At 36.2% G+C, this 20,922-nt stretch overlaps 1 protein-coding gene across 3 annotated transcripts in view; it reads right to left on the bottom strand.

The window, feature by feature from the left end:
• Positions 1-858: 858 nt before the first annotated feature.
• The window catches only part of GOLM2 (golgi membrane protein 2), a 92,447-nt gene continuing 72,383 nt past the window's right edge, over positions 859-20,922 (bottom strand). For 2 of the 3 annotated variants that reach the window (XM_037502385.2, XM_037502383.2), the window contains 2 exons: positions 9,830-9,997; positions 859-2,945 (listed from right to left, as the gene is read on the bottom strand). In XM_037502385.2, the coding sequence (XP_037358282.1) occupies positions 2,875-2,945; positions 9,830-9,997 (239 nt within the window). In that variant the 3' untranslated portion in view covers positions 859-2,874. The remainder of the gene's footprint in view (positions 2,946-9,829; positions 9,998-20,922) is intronic. The other variant, XM_037502386.2, reaches the window with a different exon arrangement.

Here is a 20,922-nt window from a genome sequence, read left to right as displayed (position 1 = left end):
TTGAGAGAATGAAGGTAGTAGCAAGTAGAAAGAAGTAGAAATAGGAGTTGGTGCAACAAAGTTGGCAGAATTTAAGACTTTGTTTCAACTGTCCTCAAATTCAGGAGATTCAGAAGATTTTTGTCCTTTAGTTTGGACCAGTAAATTTCCCTTTTTTTGGAATAGTTTATTGCATTTTAATTTGGGAACTGTAGTAATATTGATGGCCCAGATTTGATGTTAAAATTCAATAATCTAGACTTTGGAAAAATTAATGTTAATGTCACACTATCTTATTGGAACCATGAGGTCAGACGTGTGAAAGAATCAGTTTCCCAGGTCAGTCATTATGGGAAGTAACTATCCTTTAGAATTATTTTTTTTAACATTCTTTATCCTTATAATCCAGCAAATTTAGTATTATAGAATTAATCTATTGAGAAGACAAAAAGGCACATAATCTTAAGATTTTTTTCAAGCACCTTAGAGATTAGAATCTTGGAACTTTTATTTTTAATAGCTTATCACTATTTAAAATTAGTTGGTTCATGTGTTTACTTGTATATTGTCTGACTGCTCCCACTTGAATGTAAGCGCCACGAGAACAGAAACCTGGTCTATTATCAACTACAGTATTCTTACTACTTAGAGCAATGCTGGGTACGTAGGAAGCAACCAATGTTTGTTAAATAAACTAGCCCTAGTGTAAACATTCCTGCCATTTTAGTTTAACTTAAAATGAATTCTAGATTTACTCAGATTTTGGCATTGAAATGTAACTATTTGCATCACATGAGGGTGAGTGTGTGTGTGTGTGTATGTGTGTGCGTGCGTATATAAACATTTATATATATATATACACACACACCAGATTCAGCAGAAAAGTTGAAACAAGTTTAATTTTTAATTTATTAGAACCCAGTAAGTGATGATTTTAAAAGCAGAGTTTCCATCAAATTAACACTTAATTCAGGGCAAAAATACATTAAAAAAACCTAAATCTTAAGGCAGAAGTAAAACATTATAAAACCAGCATGTCTAATAAAGACTGCAGAATGTCAGAATTTTAAGAGTCACATATTTTATAGTGCTAAAGTGTTAATACAGTCAGAAATATTATCAATTGGTCCAAGATTTCTCAATTTATAAAATGTCTAGACTGCTAATTCAAATTTTGCTGTGTAAGTAATAGCTTCCAAAAAAAAAAAAAAAAGTAATAGCTTCCATAGAGACATGTGATTTTTATGACAAAGGAACTAAGGCAGAAAATTTTATGATTTTCATTTGTAAAGATTTTACAGTATTAAATATAAAGTATTATTAGGAGTAATTTTTAGATTCACCTTCTCATCCTAATGCCTAAAAGATGTACATCAATTCTCTTTAACTCCATGTTTAAAAATTTTGTGAAATACCATAACTACTCATTGTAGGCCTGACTCTACCATTAGCAAAGGCATGAGTTGCTTACTTCGATACAGTGGGAAAAACAATTTCACCAAATCACTACATCTTTTCAAACTAAAGTCTAATAATTTTTCACCTTCAATAAATGAACAATCTGTTTTGCTTTACCTCTATAAGTTTGAATTTTTACTAGAACCTGTGTATAGAAAGAAAAAAAAATCACGTTTATACACAGCTAATAACTTAAAAATTTCTCCTTGTGATCAAAGCCTTTTATTGGGGGGTCAGGGAAGGGACTTAAATGTTTTAAATCAGAACACAAGAATTAGCTAGCTTATATATTCTACTGAATAGTGTCAAGACAAATGTGTTTCAAATAATTTTGTAAGTCTAGCAAATAAGAGGTTTATGGGTTCTTAACTAACATTAAGTAATTACAAAGATTCTTCATCTTTATTACAAACTTTTAAGCTATTTTAATAAAATGCTATAGACCTCATCACAGTACTCTATTCATCTGTGCATTAATAAAAATCTGTTAAAACTTCTTACTTAGTACTTCTGAAACAGTCTAGTCAAATAAGAACACAAAAACTACCAGAGAGGCTAGTTTTACTGACTAGATTTACCAATTATAGATTCATTTCAAAGTTGATTTAGCTAGCCTCTTTCAGAATCTGACATTTAAATAATGAATACCCTCATCAACTTGAACTCTGAAAATATAAAAATTTTAGCCAGTTCTAGTTACACAATACTGGTATTATGTGGGGGGGAAACCTGAAAATATATTGTCAATCATGCATTTCACAATTTCATGGACTAAAATAAGTCATATATATTGTTATGTCTTTGCAGGTTATCTCATGTTCCATTAGGCCTCAGCTGAAACCCTATCTGCCAAAACACATCAGTACTCATGTAAAACAAAAGTAGGGAAGTGATTTTGCACATATGATGCCCAGTGTTTGCTTCCAGGTTCCCCTCTTATTTAACTATTCTCAGTATAACTCCTTGAAGATCATGAGAAGAGGGACAAATTGTACAGAACACCTGTTGAGCTAACAAGAATATGTTAGTATGTGAAAATTTTTCTCAGTGGAGGAACTGTTCTCACTGTGGTTATGCTATGCACAACATATAAACTGTACAACCATTTTTTCCTATTTGTCTATTTGTGGAAAGAATTAGCCTCAATAAAATGTAAAATATACATTAATTTGCTTTAAATGCAAAGGTTACAGTTTTGCTTACTTTGTTTTTGGCTCAACTGTATAATAACCAAAAAGTCTCTTCTTTGATAATACAATATGAAAAAGTTCACATATGTACATGGGTACATTTCTTCATTAAAATTTTTCCTTAAATCTATGTCAATGTATCTTTACAACTGATACAACTGATCTTTACAACAAAAGTCAAAAACAATATAGTAGAAATGATTCCATTTTACAGCACTTTAGGTTTTACGAAGTTTTCCTGTAGGGTTCAAAGGACATCATTGAAACGTTGCTTTCCATAGTCTGCAGGATCCATTTGAAGTTCTCGTTCTTCATCATCTGTAAAGGAAATAATTATGTATCAAGAATATTGTTTTTTAAATCACTTGCCTCATTCTCAGTCTTAAGGTAGTTTTCTGTTTGCTATTTTATGCCTTCTACAAATAGAGTTCTATTTGTTAGTTGCTTCTCTATAGAGGGAAAAGTGTAACTATTTTGGAAGATTGCTTAATTTTAATAACTTTTGATGACAGGAAGGAAGAAAAGAAGAAGAATGGAAGAAGAGCTAGAGAGTAAAACTTCAGGAAGCCACAAACATTGAGGAGTTTGATCCTTTTATATGAATATAATGTTAATATATAGATGAAGATTAGTCTTTCAAATTAAAACTTTGGTAGAAACTTATAGATACATTTTCATGCCTTTAAAATCAATTTTTTAATTGTAAAATTAATCCATCTTCTGAATTTCTAAATAAGTTTAGAAAATAAATTTTCTAAATTTTACATAGTCACCATGTAATTTTACATAGTCACCATGTAAAATTTAGAAAATAAGTTACCCATAATCCCAAGATATAACATTTTTAGAAATTTTGTTTCTCTGCAGAGCTTACCAGTAACTTCCTAAAAAGAATATTTGAACCAAAACTTAATCTGTTCTTTACCAAAAGAAGAGTTATTACATTATATTGTTAGAGAGTAAGAACCTCAGAGTCACTTTGAATGGTAATAGTAAACGACCCCATATTTGAGTGTGACTTTTTGGCTATTAGCAGGTTTTTCTGGCTCCTTGACTATCAGCTGTCATTTCACATTAAAAACTTTTCCTTCTTGTTTTAACATATTTTTTAATACTTTGACCAGTCTTATTTCAAAAACTATACAGCAAAATTAGAAGAACTACTATCTGCAGGTAAACTGACAGTAAATACTAAGTATGTGTATTTGTACTATGTGATATATATGCTATATATTAACTTTCCATAAGATGTTATTTCTTCTTTACATTTATTCATAAAAAAGGGCAAAACAACATTTTCTTGCCTTTTGATAACTTTCTTGTTAAACTTACAGAAATTCTTATTTAGAATTGCAGACCATTTTTCATCATATTCTAACAGAGTGATATCTTTAATAGTGTAGTTCACTAGGTATGACAGTGCCAAATCTGTCATGTGTAAAGGTTGAAATTATATTCATAATCACTTGTATTTTAAAAATATGCTGATAAATCTCTTATCAGAGGACTCCTTTGTAACTTTAAAAAATTATCATTCTTTTTTTTTTTAAAGATTTATTTATTTATACAAGAACCAGGGTACAGGTCAGAGGCACGGGAGGGTGAGAGAATTCACCAGAGAGACGGGGGAGCAGAACAGGCAGATGGACCTAAGACACTGCTGAGGGGAGCAGCGGGCAAGACAGGAGAGGTCTGCCATGCCATGTGGGTTTCTCCCTGGTCGGCCGGGAATTGAACCTGCGCTGCAGAGGCTGTGGACAGCTTAACAGCATGGCGCTCAACCCATTGCGCCACCGGGGAGCCCCTATCTTTCATTTTTAAAAAGAAAATAATCATTGGCATCTCTCCAGAAAGCACTCACTAGGATTCATGTTTTGGGACTTCCTATACAGATATAAACACAGCCTTTTTTTTTTTTTTAAAGATGTATTTATCCATGCATACAAGAACCGAGGTATGGGCCAGATATGTGAGAGGGTGAGAGGATTCACCAGAGACAGCGTGGGGAACAGAACAGGCAGACTGACTGAAATACACTGCTGAGGAGAGCAGCAGGTGAGACAGGAGAGGTCTGCTGCACCATGTGGGTATCTCTGTGGCTGGCTGGGATCAAACCCATAACGCAGAGGATGTGGACAGCTTCACAGAGCTGTGCTCAACCACCTGTGCCACCAGGGAGGCCCTGTATATAAACACATCTTTCAGGACTTCACTAATTAAATGAATACCCAATTACCATGAAGCATTGGAAAAACCTACTTACATATATGAAGGAGAATTTCTAGAAAAGTAATAGGAAATTTATTGAAGGAAAACTACTGCTACTTTTTGGGATTTTTAAATGAATAAGAATAAAGAGAAAACAAGGTAATAGTAAAGATCTAGGAATAGAAAAATTGAATTATACTCCTGATTCAGACACTTAACAAACCAAATATATTTCCTACGCCTCTTTGGACCTTCTCAGTACAATAGGGCTATCAACTGCTTTTCCTGCCTCAAAAAAAAAAAGTGTCTGATGGCAGTCTTTACTTCCAAAGTCCTATAAATATAAGGAGGAGTTTGTAAGGAGGAGTTGGTTGGTTTTGTTAACTTACGCTACTTAGCAAAGTTTTAATATGGTGCCTTCATATTGTTTTTCAGAAGTATAAAAGACAAAAGCAATAGTGCATTCTTCTTACATTGAACTATCATTTACATTAACTAGAGTCCATTTTCAGTGTATCTGATACCAGAATTCAAGTTTCTACCAACAATTTTTGTAACAAAGTATGATGAAATTACCTAACCAAATCTGACACAGAATAACAGATAATGACTAAATATTATTATATGGGCTAATATTTTACAAAACAGCAAAGTCTACAAATAGCTCATCAACATAAAATAATTATTAAAGGAAATAAAATATAGACATTCATAATTTATTACATAATTCCTAAAATCCTTCAAGTCAAGAAAGGATCACTCCGTAAAGCAAGCCCTACCAAACATAGACATTAATCCATAGACCAAGTGCAATTATCCACTAAAGCAAGCAACCCAGAGGAAAAAATTCTAGATTTGCATTTACTTATTATTATTAAACAATTACACAGTGCTTGCTTACTATGTGACAGACCCTGATCTAAGTGCCAAATATTCAAATCATATAATCTACATAACAACTGTTGAATTGAGTAACTATATTTATCCCTATTTTACAGAGGAGCAAATAAAGGTATAGAAGTCAGGTAATTCACAACATCACATAGGTAGTAAGTGGTGGAGCTAGAATTCAATTTCAGGCAGTCTGGCTCCAGATTCCAGGGGATTAAGCACTATGTTAAGCTCCCTTCCATTGACATTCTTTGTAGTATTTATGCATTTCATATTCTGTTAAACAAATTTGGAACTTCTATGAATTAAAAATACAAGTAAAGGGAATCTGTAAACATACATTGCCTTATTATAATAAAGAACGAATTAAAAGATATCCATCATATGTGTAGTGTTTGCAGTGTTAATTTTTAGTTTATCTTTGTATTGAGTAATTAAAAGTCAGAGGTTTTTACACAAATGTAAATAAAATAATATTTCTTTTAGGATGCTTCAGGAATCAAGGGATTAAAAATAAAAATAAACCAGTATTGTACACAGGAAAAACAGGCTTCACTAATTCTAAAAGAAAACACAAATTCTAATCTACAGGTAGTGCTGCCCAAGTGACCTATACATACAGTCATCAGAAAGATAAACCTGGAATCCTCCATTTGGCAGAAATGTTGTCAAAGCCTCTATTTCATAATTCTGATTTTCAGAGACCAAAGCGATGTGTCCCTAATTGATGCCAGAACCTCAGTCCTGTAGCCGGAGTTTCTAATCCTAGGAACCTGACAGCTTGGTGGGGGAGGGGGAGGGGACAACACCAGGGAGAACAAAGAGCTTCTACTGCTAGAACCCTAACAGTGCTTCTGAAGCATATGCTTCAAATTTTTAAAAAAGATTTATTTATTTATATATACAAGAACTGGAGTGTAGGCCAAAGTGCAGAGGAGGGTGTGTGAGAGGATTCACCAGAGACAGAGTGGGAAGCAGAACAGGCAGATCTACTGAAATACACTACTAAGGGGAGCAGCGAGCAAGACAGGAGAGGTCTGCTGCATCATGTGGGTCACGTCCCTGGGGCGGGGAGGGGATCAAAAGAACTCCTGCTGCAGTGGCTGTGGACAGCTTGATTGCTCTGTGTCTTTAACCCCTGCGCCACCAGGGAGGCCCCAATATATGCTTCAATTTTTGATATCTCTGGCTGTAGAGTCTCAATGACAGCAGTCAAATTTCTATTTTCTCTCCTGAGTTTGGGGAAAGATGTGTTTCAGGCAGGCAGAAATCTGAAACAATTTCCCATAGTAGTACTTGTATTATATATATATAGTGATTCCACTGTGAATGTGACCATAGAATTTTAGAACTGAGAAGAACCATTTATTCTAGCTTAACATTCTCACATTAGATGAAGAAATTGTGCTCACAGTGTTTAAGGGACTTGAAAAGCAATACACATCTGGCCTCCTAACTCTCCTAACTCTCAGGCTAATTTTTTTTCTATTCTATTTCAGTGACTGCTTTGACAAGTGCAAACTGGCCGAGGAACTCAACCATTATATCTACATTGAAGCTATAAAGAAATCTTTTAAATACCAAATATTCTAACAATAATAAACTTTTGGAGCAGCAGCTTGTTGACAAAATGAGGAACAGCTACAATTCACTCTCCCAGCATTTTGGACAGTTAATACCATACCTAAAGAATATCTGAAAATATGTTTAAAATCATTTGGGTCCCACTGTTCTTTCGGTCACTTCACCTAAACTTATCCCCTTCATTTACTGGAGCTTATGTTTTCACATTTTTCCACTGATACAGGATATCATTTCCTATGATAAGGGAGTCTCCTTAGTAGCTGCCCTATCCTGCTAAAATCCAGAGAGCTTCAAAGTGGGTTAAATAAAGGGCCTCCCTGGTGGCGCAGAGGTTGAGCGCTGGGTTGTGAAGCTGCCCGCGGCCTCTGCGGCGCCGGTTCGATCCCCGGCTGCTCCCCGGCCACCAGAGGAGGGTCCCACATGGCGCGCAAACCTCTCCTGCCGCCCTCTGCTCCCCTCAGCAGTGTACTTCAGTCCTTCTGCCTGCTCTGCTCCCCGCTCTGGCTCTGGTGAATTCTCTCACCCTCCCGCGCTTCTGACTGTACCAAGTGCATGTATAAACAAAAAACAAATAAATAAATAAATAAACATGCCTCTTTTAAAAAAAAAGTGGGTTAAAAAATGTTAAATGATAACACCAGCTTAAGTAAGAATCAACTGAAAGTGAGGAAACACCCAAATTTAACAACTCCTCCCTACCTCACTAAGGATATCATCTTAGGTCATTATATTTCTTAGAATCAATGGATTTATTTTCTTGTGTAAGGAAATACAAGACAGCAAGTGGGTACTGGGGATGTATGGTAGAAACTGGCAATAAGAACTTGGGGAAAGGAGAAGGGTATAGGAAAGAGAGATGGTATTAAAGATAAATGAATCTACTATAGATAAAAATAATAAGTTGAAATCTTGTGATAAAAGTCAGCAACTTTAAGGCATCCACGAAGATAAGAAATGATTTTCAATTATGGTTGAAATTAATTGTTCTAGTGAAAAATGTCAAAATCATCTAATAAGATGATATAAGCCCTTATGAAAGAAAACTAGAACATTTTAATTGAGCCAAGCAAGCTTATAAAACCTGAAGTTAAACAATGATTATTCCTACTCACAGTTATAAGACTAAAATCTCAATGAGAAAGGCATAAAATTATCAGTTAACAACACTTACTGAGGGCCTATGTGTACTAAGTATTATGGGGTGATGGGGTAAATATGAAGGTAGAAAAGAATACCAACAAACTAAAAGGCAAAATAAAATTTCTGCCCTCTAAGAGCTCACAATCTAATTGGTGATATGATGTACAGGCATAAAAAAGCCTTACAGCAACATTACAAATAAGTGCAAATAAATATAATCCAAACAAATCACAAAATGAGAATAAATGATAAAACTTAAGAAAAATGGATGATAATTAGTATAATTTATTCAATAGAACCAAAAAGTATTTGTGAGTTCTCATTAATATGTCCTTATAGAACTCCTAGCATTTAATTTCTATGTCCAATAATCATTCTTCCCAAACCAGAATGTGTTACCAAAACAATGCCTGGGTGAAAGTCAGTCTTTAGTTTCCCTTTTCCTACTAACTATATGGCATTCTAGAACAACTACCTTTGTGAATCTTATAAAAACAAATCTTAAGTTATTCTAAATAAATTTTAATTACTTTTAAAGAGTTTAGGGAAAAAATTAGGTTATATTGAAAAATATTTCATGCATATTATAAAATCTAATATACCACACATTCAGTTCATAATCAGTTTTGATAGAAAAGAAGAAAGCTCCACAAATACTATTAAACACTATAAGCAGGCAGAAAATAGGCCTAAAATTTTGCAATTGAACAACATACTCTGATAGCATGCATAGGCAGGGCTGCATGCACACAGGTAGATTCTGAACTTTCACAAAATTAAAAGCTCAGAAGTAACACAGTTAACAAGGAATATATGTTGAATCTGTGTATTTAACATAAAGCAGACAAATTTTCACAAATTATTATTAAATATAAATTTTAAGCCTCTCAGAAAAAATTTCAGTAACAGCCTTCCTATGCTGAATCAGTAGTGAAATAAACTTATCTTCTTGTGGAGGAGACCAATCCCTTCGTGGCTTCCCATATAACAAAAAGGCTGATCATATTGGTACCAAGAATAATAAAATGATTTCAGATGAGAAACTGGAAATAATTCTTTTCTGGGAGTGTTTGCCATATGTAAAGTCTTGAGGCATTTTAAACAATTCAATTCTAAAATTTCTGAAGTTCCTGAGTTTTGAATTGTAACTACATCAATAAGACATATAACTAACAATTAAAATAATTTAGAAATGACTTATTTACATTTCTAAAAATGCCACTATCACAAAATGGTTTGAAAATAAAATTGAAAAATTGGACAGAACCTCTTTCTATTAAGATTTTGCTGCTAAGTAGGGAAAATTCTACACAAATTCAACCATAAAATTTAAGTGGTGGGTTTCACGGTCACAGCATGGAAGCCAGGCCCACGCTCACCTTGGACGTCTTCCTCTCCACCATCACCATCTTCTTCCTCATTGTAAGCCAGCTCGGCCTGCTTGTCTGCCTCATACTCACCTACGTTACCATCATCCCCATTATAATCCGCCAGTTTAGAGCCATGTTGCGGATCAACAGGGGATTCATTCTCATCAAAGAATCGGCCTGTGAAGTAGGTAGAGGATTAATTCAAAAGTAAAGAGAGTAGGAAAAAAGGGACCTGGAGACAGACCAGAAAAAGTAGACAAGTGAAACCTGGCAATTTTCAGGGTACTGGTGATAACAAAAAGATCCATTTTGTGAAGATTATCCAAGATAAAAGGAAATCAGAATGAAGACTGAAAATAATCTTTATTTCAGACTCTTTTGCGTTAATTTTAGTACTTGCCACTTAAGGACTGAATATATTCTTGAAGAAAAGTTTGCCATTTTCAAGACTGTTTTGCTAATAATGACTTCTGATAAAAGCATTTCCCTAACATTTTAAGAGAAGAATAAGTACTTGCATCACTAGATATAATACATATTGAAATTAGTGCTTTTCTGTTGCTTTATTAAATACCACTTTCCATAAATAAATTTTATAAGTAGTTTTTAAATAAAAATAAGTACTAGGAATGCTAGTTTCTTTGTTGGACACTAAGACTAACATACCTGAGGATTAGCTCACATTCCTTCAGTAACAGTGATTCACTAGGATTTCCAAGGAAGGAGGGTAGAAAGAGCAAACTATCAGAATCTGAACTGGGAATGTGTTTTGAAGAAACACCCTTAATAATTCTCATGTATTCTTTTTCATTTCCTAAACCAGATTTTTGAAAGTCAGTGATATAGGAAAAGTTGACCTACAGGTGGCCATTATATGGTACAAATTCCTAACAATTAGAAATGAAGGAGAAGAACAATAGACATAACATCTACTGGAGAAAGCTATGCAACAATTAGACACTGAAAATAAAAGTGTAAGGCACACTAAGATCTGATTCAAAAATACAAGTTAAACTCTACTTGACACTAGTAAATAGTGTCTTGTAAAGACACTACTTTACAAGTAAAAATTAATTTTATTTACTTTCCATGAATAAATTTTATAAGTAGTAAAAATAATAGTAGTAAGAAGTAAATTTTATTTCAATCCCTAAAACTAACACACTTAGAAACTTAAGACCTAAAAATTATAAAAACTTTCTGTGATAGGTTAAACTTTTTACAATTATATTTTTATAATTTACACTGCATTTAGGACATTTAGGGGGAAAAAACACCTACTTTTGCTTGCAAAGAAAGGTTAAGTACAAATGGAAAGAATTATGCAGATATTAGTCAATTTTACAGATGGCCTGCCACATGATGAGGTCAAAATACTTCTAATTGGTAGATAGAGTCAAGCGGGAAAATAAGGAACAAATCACACTTACATAGACTTTTAAGGGAGTAGGGTATTACAACAGGACATAGAAGTAATTGGGACCAATAAAATGAGCATCTATTCTAAAATAAGATTGGGCATATATATTACATTAATATATGAAGTTGGTGAAACAAAAGAAATGGATATGCAAGAGTTGAAAAGGAAAAACAAGAATAGGTAGGCTATTTGAGAAAAAGATAACTTGTCTCTTAAAACAGTAATGCAAAACAAAATGTTCTGGTGGCTTTTGTTTTTTTTTAACTATAAATGATGCCAACGTAAGCAGGAAAAAGGGAGATTTATGGAAATCTATGTTTTCTTTTTCTTAATATGCAGTATTTACTCTGGACAAATCAGCTGGATCAATTAATCTTTATGCAAAGATTAATTAGTTACCAGTGAGTTCCTCAAAGTATCCTATTTTTTTCCAAAAACACTTGGAAAAAATTGCATTTTTCACATCAGAGTTATGAAATAGAGAAAACTAAACAATTAGTCTAAAACTTACTGCAAAATATAGTTAATTAGTACTATCAGACATGGTACATTAACTAAAGAAATGGCCCACCTGCACCTATTATAGTACTTCAACATAACCATTTATAAAGTTTCTTTTTCTTTTTTGAGGCACTCAATGATATGACTAACCCGAATTCAGTCATAAAACTTAAATACTACAATTACAGTGACACTTAGGTAGTCAGTCAGAAAATCAATAACAAGCACAATATTTGCCCATCTATCCTTTGTTAAATAGCAATTTATGCTATCATATAAATAAAATTTTCAACTATGGAGAAAGATGTAAACTTTAATATTGGGTTTCCAATACTATGATAGACAACAAGATAGAAGGAAAACAGCTATCTTGCCAGTCAAGTTAGGAATATCAGAGGAACAGTGAATGAATATGACGTAAATAAAAATGCGTAATGCTAATCAATATAACAGAATGCTAAATTATATAACTGCTAGATAACATATTTGCAAAAAGCTATACAAGGGAGAAATCAGTGTGGATTAGAACTAAAAGGAAAGTTTTCAAAAAAGAAGTAAATATACTGGACCGTGACAGAGTGAAGGGAAAAGGCATTCAAAGAATTGGTAAGAATGAACATGGAGGGCCCCTCTGGTGGTGCAAGGGGTTAAGCACTGCACTGTGAAGCAATCCGCAGCCTCTGCAGCACAAGTTCGATCCCTGGCCAGCCAGGGAGCAACCCACATGGCGCAGCAGATCTCTTCTGTCTCACCCGCTGCTCCCCTCAGCAGTGTACTTAAGTCAGTCTGCCTGTTCTGTTCCCCACTCTGTCTCTGGTGAATCCTCTCACCCCCCCCAACATCTCTAGCCTGTACCCCAGCTCTTGTATGCATAAATAAATAAATCTTTATTTTTATTATTTTTTAATTAATATTTTATTTTATATAATTCTTACATCATTTTCATTTTTGCACAATGTATGCACTTTCATTTTGGTTATATTCTTCATACAATTGCACCCCCCCTTATTTTGACCCTAATCCTTCCTCTCCCCGCCCCCGTTCCCTCCCCCATAGTGTGTCTCTGGTTTATAGTTGCTTGTTGATTTTGATTTTTAATTTGTATTAATTAGTTTTTTTCCTGGTTCCTTATTTAGGTTTTCTAAATTCCTGCTATGAGTGAGACCATCTGGTATTTTTTTTTTCTTTCTGACTTATTTCGTTGAGCATGATCCCTTCCAGCTCCATCCATGTTGCTGCAAATTGCATGAGTTTATCTTTTTTGATTGCTGAGTAATATTCCATGGTGTATATGTACCACATCTTGATCAGTCATCTATTTTTGGGCATTTGGGTTGTTTCCAAAGCTTAGCTATTGTAAATAGTGCTGCTATAAACATAGGGATGCAGGTGCCCTTTAGAATTAATGTTTCTGTGTCATTTGGGTAAATACCTAGGAGTGGAATTGCTCGATCTCCCATTATCCACTTTACAAGGTTATTGTTAGAATGAAAGGCAAAATATATTAAATTATCTACAATGTTCTTTCATCCATTGAGGCAACAAAGATTCACTGATGTATGTGACGGATACTATGACACAAAAATAAATTCGCCATCTCCATCTCCAGTATCTCAGTGTAGTAAGGAAGTTAAACATGTAAACAAATAATTAGAAAGCGATCCTTTGTATGTTGTAACCACAATGATCTAGAAAGTGATATTCGAACATGGAGTCTATTGCTACTGTTGGTTTCCATTTGACAGATGAAGTGTGCACTTTGTAGGAGGCATTAGGTATTAGTCATGATTTTTTAAAAAATATTTTATTTATTAATGCATACAAGAGCTGGGTATAAGTCAGAGGTGGGGGGTGGGGAGGAGTGAGAGGATTCGCCAGAGACAGAGTCAGGAGCAGAACAGGCATACCCACTGAAATACACTGCTAGGAGAGCAGCGGAGGAGACATAAGAGTGTCTGCTGTTCCATGTGGGTTAGCTCCCTTGCCGAGGATTGAACTCATGCTGCAGTAGCTGGTGATTGCTTGACAGTGCTGGGTCTTAACCCCTCGCACCACCAGGGACGCCCTATAGTCATGATTTTTTTTAAAGCTCTCTGAGAACAGGTTGAATCTGCCTTAAGTACCACAGTATCTTTGATGTCTATTCAGGTAACAAGCTATGAGAACTAAGACTAGGAAGATATCAGAATAGGTAAATCAAGTTTATTTTGAAATGATAAAGTGAATATATAGCATAAGGGGGTGGGAAAGAGTCAGGAATGATTCTATAATTCTGTACTAGAAACTAAAAATAAATAATAGTGTCTAGCTCCAAAATGGAATAATTGGGAAGATAAGGGAAAGCAAATGCCACTTTAGGTATACTAAGCTTATGATTACACTAAGACATCCAAATAAAAATGTTTCATAGACAGATGGAAATATGGACTAGATTCAAGGTGGAAAGCGAGGGCTAGATGTATAGAGTCAAACTCATAAATGTAAAGGTAAGTTAATTATGAGATCATTTCTTTTAGGAAGTTTTTACAGAAAATGCCTAAGTGAAAGAAATGCTTTTGGGGGATGACTACAAGAAGGGGAATAAAGTAACAAAGGTGAAGTTATCCCCTGATGTGTTTCAATAGGATTTAAATATTTGACTTCATCACTGAAACATTTTATCTACATAATGATTTTTAATTCAGTTCTATCTCTCAGTAACCAGAATACTAAAGCTGTACCCAGCTAAATATGGTAATTATATTTAGTTTGGACTGCTCAAATTTCCTTAAATTATAGCAAAATTCAATTGTGCACTTGAATATTATTTATAGTGGCTGGTTGAAAATGATTAACTTAGACTCTTTAGTAACAAAATAATTTTATACCAACAATTTATTTATTTTTTTTTTATGTTGCTTGATTTTATTTATTTCTTTTTTTTATTTTTTTTTTGTCTTTTCCTTACTTTATTTTTTTTTTATTAGATAATAAATTTTACTGTTATATTCCCCATACAATTGCAGCGCCCCCATTCTGACCCCAATCCCTCCCCTCCCGCCCCTGCCCCCCTAAAAGTGTCTCTGGTTCATAGTTTTTTGTTGATTTTGATTTTCACTTTCTTATAGTTATTCATTTTCCTGGTCCCTTATTTAAGTTTTCTAGATTCCTGCTATGAGTGAGACCATCCGGTATTTTTCTTTTTCTTTTTGGCTTATTTCGCTGAGCATGATCCCTTCCAGCGCCATCCATGTTGCTGCAAATTGCATGTGTTTATCTTTTTTGAATGCTGAGTAATATTCCATGGTATATATGTACCACATCTTCTTGATCCAGTCATCTATTTTTGGGCATTTGGGTTGTTTCCAAAGCTTAGCTATTGTAAACAGTGCTGCTATAAACATAGGGGTGCAGGTGTTCTTTGGAATGGATGTTTCTGTGTCCTTTGGGTAAATACCTAGGAGTGGAATTGCTGGATCATATGGAAGCTCTATGTTTAGTGGGTCCAGAAATCTCCACACAGCTTTCCACAGTGGTTGGACCAGTTTGCACTCCCACCAACAGTGCAGAAGAGTTCCTTTTTCTCCACACCCTCGCCAACATTTGTTGTTGCTAGTTTTTTTAATATGTGCCATTCTCACTGGTGTAAGATGGTATCTCATGGTAGTTTTGATTTGCATTTCCCTGATGACAAGTGATGTTGAATATTTTTTCATGTCTGTTGGCCATTTGCATTTCCTCTTCAGAGAAGTTTCTTTTTAGCTCTTCTGCCCATTTTTTGACTGGATTATTTTCTTTGTTGTTGAGTCTCATCAGCTCTTTGCAGATTTTTGTGATCAGTCCTTTATCATTAGTGTTGGGTGCAAAAATGTTCTCCCAGTTGGTGGGGTTTCTCTTTGTTTTTGTTATTGTCTCTTTTGCTGTGCAGAAGCTCTTTAATTTGATGTAGTCCCAGCTGTTTATCTTCACCTTCACTATCACTGCTTTGGGTGATGTGTCTGTAAAGATGTCTTTGATGTGCAAATCACGTAGTGTTTCGCCTATATTTCCTTCTATATATTTTATGGTTTCAGGTCTTATGTCTAATTCTTTAATCCATTTTGAGTTGATTTTTGTGTATGGTGTGAGGTAGTGGTCAAGCTTCATTCTTTTGCATGTAGCGACCCAGTTTTCCCAGCACCATTTATTGAACAAACTTTCCTTGCTCCAATGCATAGTCTTTGCTCCTTTGTCAAAGATTAGTTGACCATAAATCTGTGGGTTTATTTCTGGATTTTCTATTCGATTCCATTGGTCTGTATGTCTGTTCTTGTTCCAATACCATGCAGTTTTGATGATTATGGCTTTGTAGTATAGTTTGAAGTCTGGGAGTGTGATGCCTCCATTCCCTTCTTTTTTTTTCAGGAGAGCTTTGGCTATTCGGGGTTTTTTGTGATTCCATATGAATTTCATCAATAATTGTTCTATTTCTTTGAAGAATGACATTGAAATTTTGATTGGAATAGCATTGAATCTGTATATTGCTTTTGGAAGGATGGCCATTTTAATAATGTTTATTCTTCCAATCCATGAGCAGGGGATATCTCTCCATTTCTTTGTGTCTTCTTCTATTTCTTTTAACAGTGTTTTATAGTTTTCTTTGTATAGGTCCTTTACCTCTTTTGTTAGATTTATTCCCAAATATTTGATTTTTTTTGTTTCAATAACGAAAGGGATGGTTTTTTTGATTTCTTCTTCTTCAGATTTATTGTTTGTGTATAGGAAGGCTACTGACTTTTGCGTGTTGATTTTGTATCCTGCCACTTTACTGAACTGATTGATGAGTTGAATTAGCTTTTCTGTGGAGTTTTTGGGGTTCTCTATGTATAATATCATATCGTCTGCAAATAGTGATAGTTTGACTTCTTCTTTTCCTATTTGGATTCCTTGGATGTCTTTCTCTTGTCTTATTGCCCTGGCTAGGACTTCCAGTATTATATTGAAAAGCAGTGGTGAGAGTGGACATCCTTGTCTTGTTCCAGATCTTAATGGAATTGCTTTCAGCTTTTCACCATTGAGAATGATACTGGCTGTTGGCTTGTCATAGATGGCCTTTATGATGTTAAGGTATGTTCCTTGTATCCCAAGAATTTCAAGGGCTTTTATCATGAATGGGTGTTGCACTTTGTCGAAAGCTTTCTCAGCATCTATTGATATTATCATATGGTTTTTATATTTCTTTTTGTTGATGTGTTGGATAACGTTGATTGATTTTCGGATGTTAAACCATCCTTGTGTCCCTGGAATGAATCCTACTTGGTCGTGGTGAATTATCTTATGGATACATTGTTGGATTCTAATGGCTAAAATTTTATTGAGGATTTTTGCATCAGTGTTCATTAGGGAGATTGGCCTGTAGTTTTCCTTTTTTGTGTTGTCCTTGTTCGGTTTTGGTATTAGTGTAATGTTGGCTTCATAGAACGTGTTTGGTATTGTCCCTTCCTTCTCAATTTTTTGGAAGAGTTTGTGAAGGATAGGCACTAATTCGTCTCTGAATGTTTGGTAGAATTCATTTGTAAATCCATCAGGTCCTGGGCTTTTGTTTTTGGGGAGGTTTTTGATTACCATTTCAATTTCGCTAATTGTAATTGGTCTGTTTAGGTGTTCTATTTCTTCTTTATCTAGCTTTGGGTGATTGTAGAGTTGTAGGAATTTGTCCATCTCCTCTAGATTGTTAAACTTGTTTCCATATAACTGTTCATAGTAGTTACTGATTATTCTTTTGATTTCTGCTGTGTCCGTTGTGATTTCTCCTCTTTCATTGATGATCCTGTTTATTTGTGCTTTCTCCCTTTTTTCCTTTGTGAGCCTGGCTAGGGGTTTGTCTATTTTATTGATTTTTTCAAAGAACCAGCTCTTGGTTTCATTGATCTTTTGGATTGTTTTTTTAGTTTCAATTTCATTTATTTCTGCTTTGGTTTTTATTATTTCTTTTCTTCTACTGGTTTTGGGGTTTTTTTGTTGTTCTTTTTCTAGATCTTTGAGCTTCGAGATTAGGTTGTTTCTTTGAGTTCTTTCTTGTTTCTTGATGTGAGCTTCTATTGCTATATATTTTCCTCTTATTACTGCTTTTGCTGCATCCCATACATTTAGGATATTGGTGTCCTCCTTGTCGTTCAATTCAAAAAATTTTTTAATTTCTTCTTTCATCTCCTCATTAGTCCAGTGGTCTTCCAGTAGTGTGGTTTTTAATCTCCATGAGGTAGGAAAGTTCCTTGCCTTCTTTTTATGGTTTATTTCTAGTTTGATGCCTTCATGGTCAGAAAAGATGGTTGATATGATTTCAATCTTGGTGTATCTGTTGATGTTTGTCTTGTGCCCCAGTATGTGATCGATCCTGGAGAATGATCCGTGTGTGCTTGAGAAAAATGTGTACTCCGTTTTTTTGGGGTTTAGTGTTCTATAGATGTCTGTTAAGCCCAATTGCTCTAGGTCCTTATTTAGAGCTTTGGTTTCTTTACTTATTTTTTGTCTTGTTGATCTATCCATTGTTGATAGTGGTGTGTTGAAGTCTCCCACTACGTATGTGTTTTCTCTGATGTCTGTTTTCAGAGAGGACAACAGTTGTCTGATATATTTTGGTGCTCCTTCGTTTGGTGAGTATATTTTAATGAGTGTTATTTCTTCTTGAAGTATTGTCCCCTTGATCATAATGTAGTGACCATTGGGGTCTCTTTTTATCTTTTTGAGTTTGAAATCTGTTTTATCTGATATAAGTATAGCTGTTCCTGCTTTCTTTTTTGGTCCATTTGCTTGTAGGATTGTTTTCCATCCTTTAACTTTGAGCCTATTTTTATCTTTTGTAGCTAAATGTGTTTCCTGGAGACAGCAAAAGGTTGGGTTTTGTTTCTTAATCCAGGCTGCAACTCTGTGTCTTTTTATTGAAGAGTTTAGTCCATTTACATTTAGAGTTAATATTGATATGTTAACATCTGTATTTGCCATTGTGTTTGTCTTTCCTTTGATTTTATTTATTTATTCTTTTAATAACTTTTTTTTTTTTTGGCCTTCTTTCATTGTTATTCGTCCCTCTGAGGTTCTGGCTTTAGGACTCCTTGTAGTATTTTTTGGAGTGGGGGTTTAGTTGCAATGAAATTCCGGAGTTTCTGTTTGTCTGGGAAAGTCCATATTCTTTCTTCAAAGAGGAAGGAGAGCTTTGCGGGATAGAGTATTCTTGGTTGGCATCTGTTTTCTTGGAGTCTGTTGACTATGTCCCTCCACTCTCTCCTTGCCCGTAGTGTTTCTTCGGAGAAGTCTGATGTCAGCCTGATTGGCTTTCCTTTGAATGTTATCTGTTTCTTCCCTCTTGCCAGCTTCATTATTTTTTCCTTGTCCTGGATTCTTGGGAGCTTTACTATTATGTGTCTTGCTGTATTTTTCCTTTCGTCGTGGAAGTTTGGTGTTCTTCTTGCTTCTTGTATATCAATTTTCAGCTCCTCCTTCACATTTGGGAAGTTCTCTTCAATTATCTCTTTGAATATTTTCTCTGTTCCTACTTCTCTCTCCTCTCCTTCTGGTATTCCTATAACTCTTATATTTCCTTTCCTCATGGAGTCAGATAGTTCCCGAAGTCTTTCTTCATTCTTTTTCCTTCGTACTTCTCTTTCCTTTTCTGTTTTGGTTCTTTTTATTTCTGTGTCTTCAAGAGTACTTATTCGTTCTTCCATTTCATCAATTCTGCTTTCATTGCTTTTCCCAGAATTCTTTAGTTCTTCCATTAATTCTTTGATCTCCTGCATTTCTTTTACTTCCCTCTTTAGGGACTCAATTTCATTCTTCTGATCGTTGATTATTTTTCCCTTATCATTGTTTTCCTTTATGACTTCTGTCAGTTTTTTAATCACGGCAATTTTAAATTCTCTTTCTGGAAGGCTCAGAAGTTCTTCCAAGTTACTGTCGTTGCCATCTGGGGGCTGGTTTTCTTTTTGTGGTGTGCTTTTTCTCTGGAGAGTTGCTAGGTTGCGTGTGGTTCTTCTCCTCCCTACTGTCTGTTTTCTAATTTGCCGTATGCGTTGGGACACTGTGTAGTTGGGACTGGCCGGCATCTTGGGTGGGCTTCTCTGCTCCCCCCTGGTTCCTCCAGGAGTCATCTGTCAGTTTCAAGCAGTCTTTACTGGAGAAAGGTCCCTGTTCTAAAATGCCGATGTGGGGGCACACTCCCCTGTGCGCCTGGTCTGCCCCGGCGGTGGGTTCCTGCTCCCCCTCTGGGCTTGGACTGCAGGCCAGAGGGGGTCTGGCATGGGCGAACTTCCCCCGCTCACCTCTGGCTCCTGAGGAAGCCTTCTGCAGGTAGTCTTTACTGAAGAAATGTCCCTATTCTATAATGGTGATGTGGGACACACTCCCTGCGCGTCCGGTCTCAGGCACACTCTTCTGCGCGCTTGGTCTGCCCCGGCTGTGGGTGCTCGCTCTCCCTGTGGGCTCAGACTACTTGTTCGGAAGGGGCCCGGTGTGGGCTAACTCCCCAGCTGGCCACTAGCTCCTTCAGGAGCCTGTGCTGGCTTCAAGTCGCTAGGTGGCGCCAGAGATCTCTCCTAGAGCCCTTGGGGAGCTGATTTTCCACCCAGTGGGACAGCGAGCAGAGCAGGGATGGTAGGGTACACCTCAACGGCTTTGGGGTGCTGTGTCTGCCTTGTGCCCCACCGTCGTGGGGAACACACGCCCCTAATTTCGTGCCCCGGGTCTCAGTTCCAAAGCCCTCAGTTCCAGGACGCGGGCTGTAGCCCAGATCAGTGGCGCGGGAATGGCGCCTTTTGAATCCCGCTCCCCTGCCTGGGCGCCTGGTTCCTGCTCACTCCGGGAGGGCCTCCGCGCGTCTCCCCGCAAGCCTAGGTCGTCTCCCCGCAAGCTTAGGTCGCAGGCGCCGGGACCTGGGCAGCTGCGATCCGATCCGCGCAATCCGCGCCGCTTTCCCCGCGCAATCCCGCTCCGAGTCTGTTTTTCCGGAGCGCCGCTTTCCGTGCAGGCTTACCGGGCGGCCGGGGCTGTGTGCTGGTGCTGGTCTCCTCCTGGGCGGGGCTCTCTTCAATGGCGCCCGGAGCTCACCTCCGCTGCGGATCCTGCGGGGGTTCTCCACAGCTCCCGTTCACAGGGTGTGGTGGCTGCAATAGTTCCTTTCCACTCACAGTCCCGCTTGCTGCGTCCTTTGTTCTTGTTGGTAGTT

The sequence above is a fragment of the Talpa occidentalis genome, unplaced genomic scaffold, assembly GCF_014898055.3.
Source record: "Talpa occidentalis isolate TD23 unplaced genomic scaffold, MPIMG_talOcc4v2.1 talOcc4.11, whole genome shotgun sequence".
Classification (NCBI taxonomy): Eukaryota; Metazoa; Chordata; class Mammalia; order Eulipotyphla; family Talpidae; genus Talpa; species Talpa occidentalis.
This window is presented reverse-complemented; position numbering and strand designations above follow the sequence as displayed.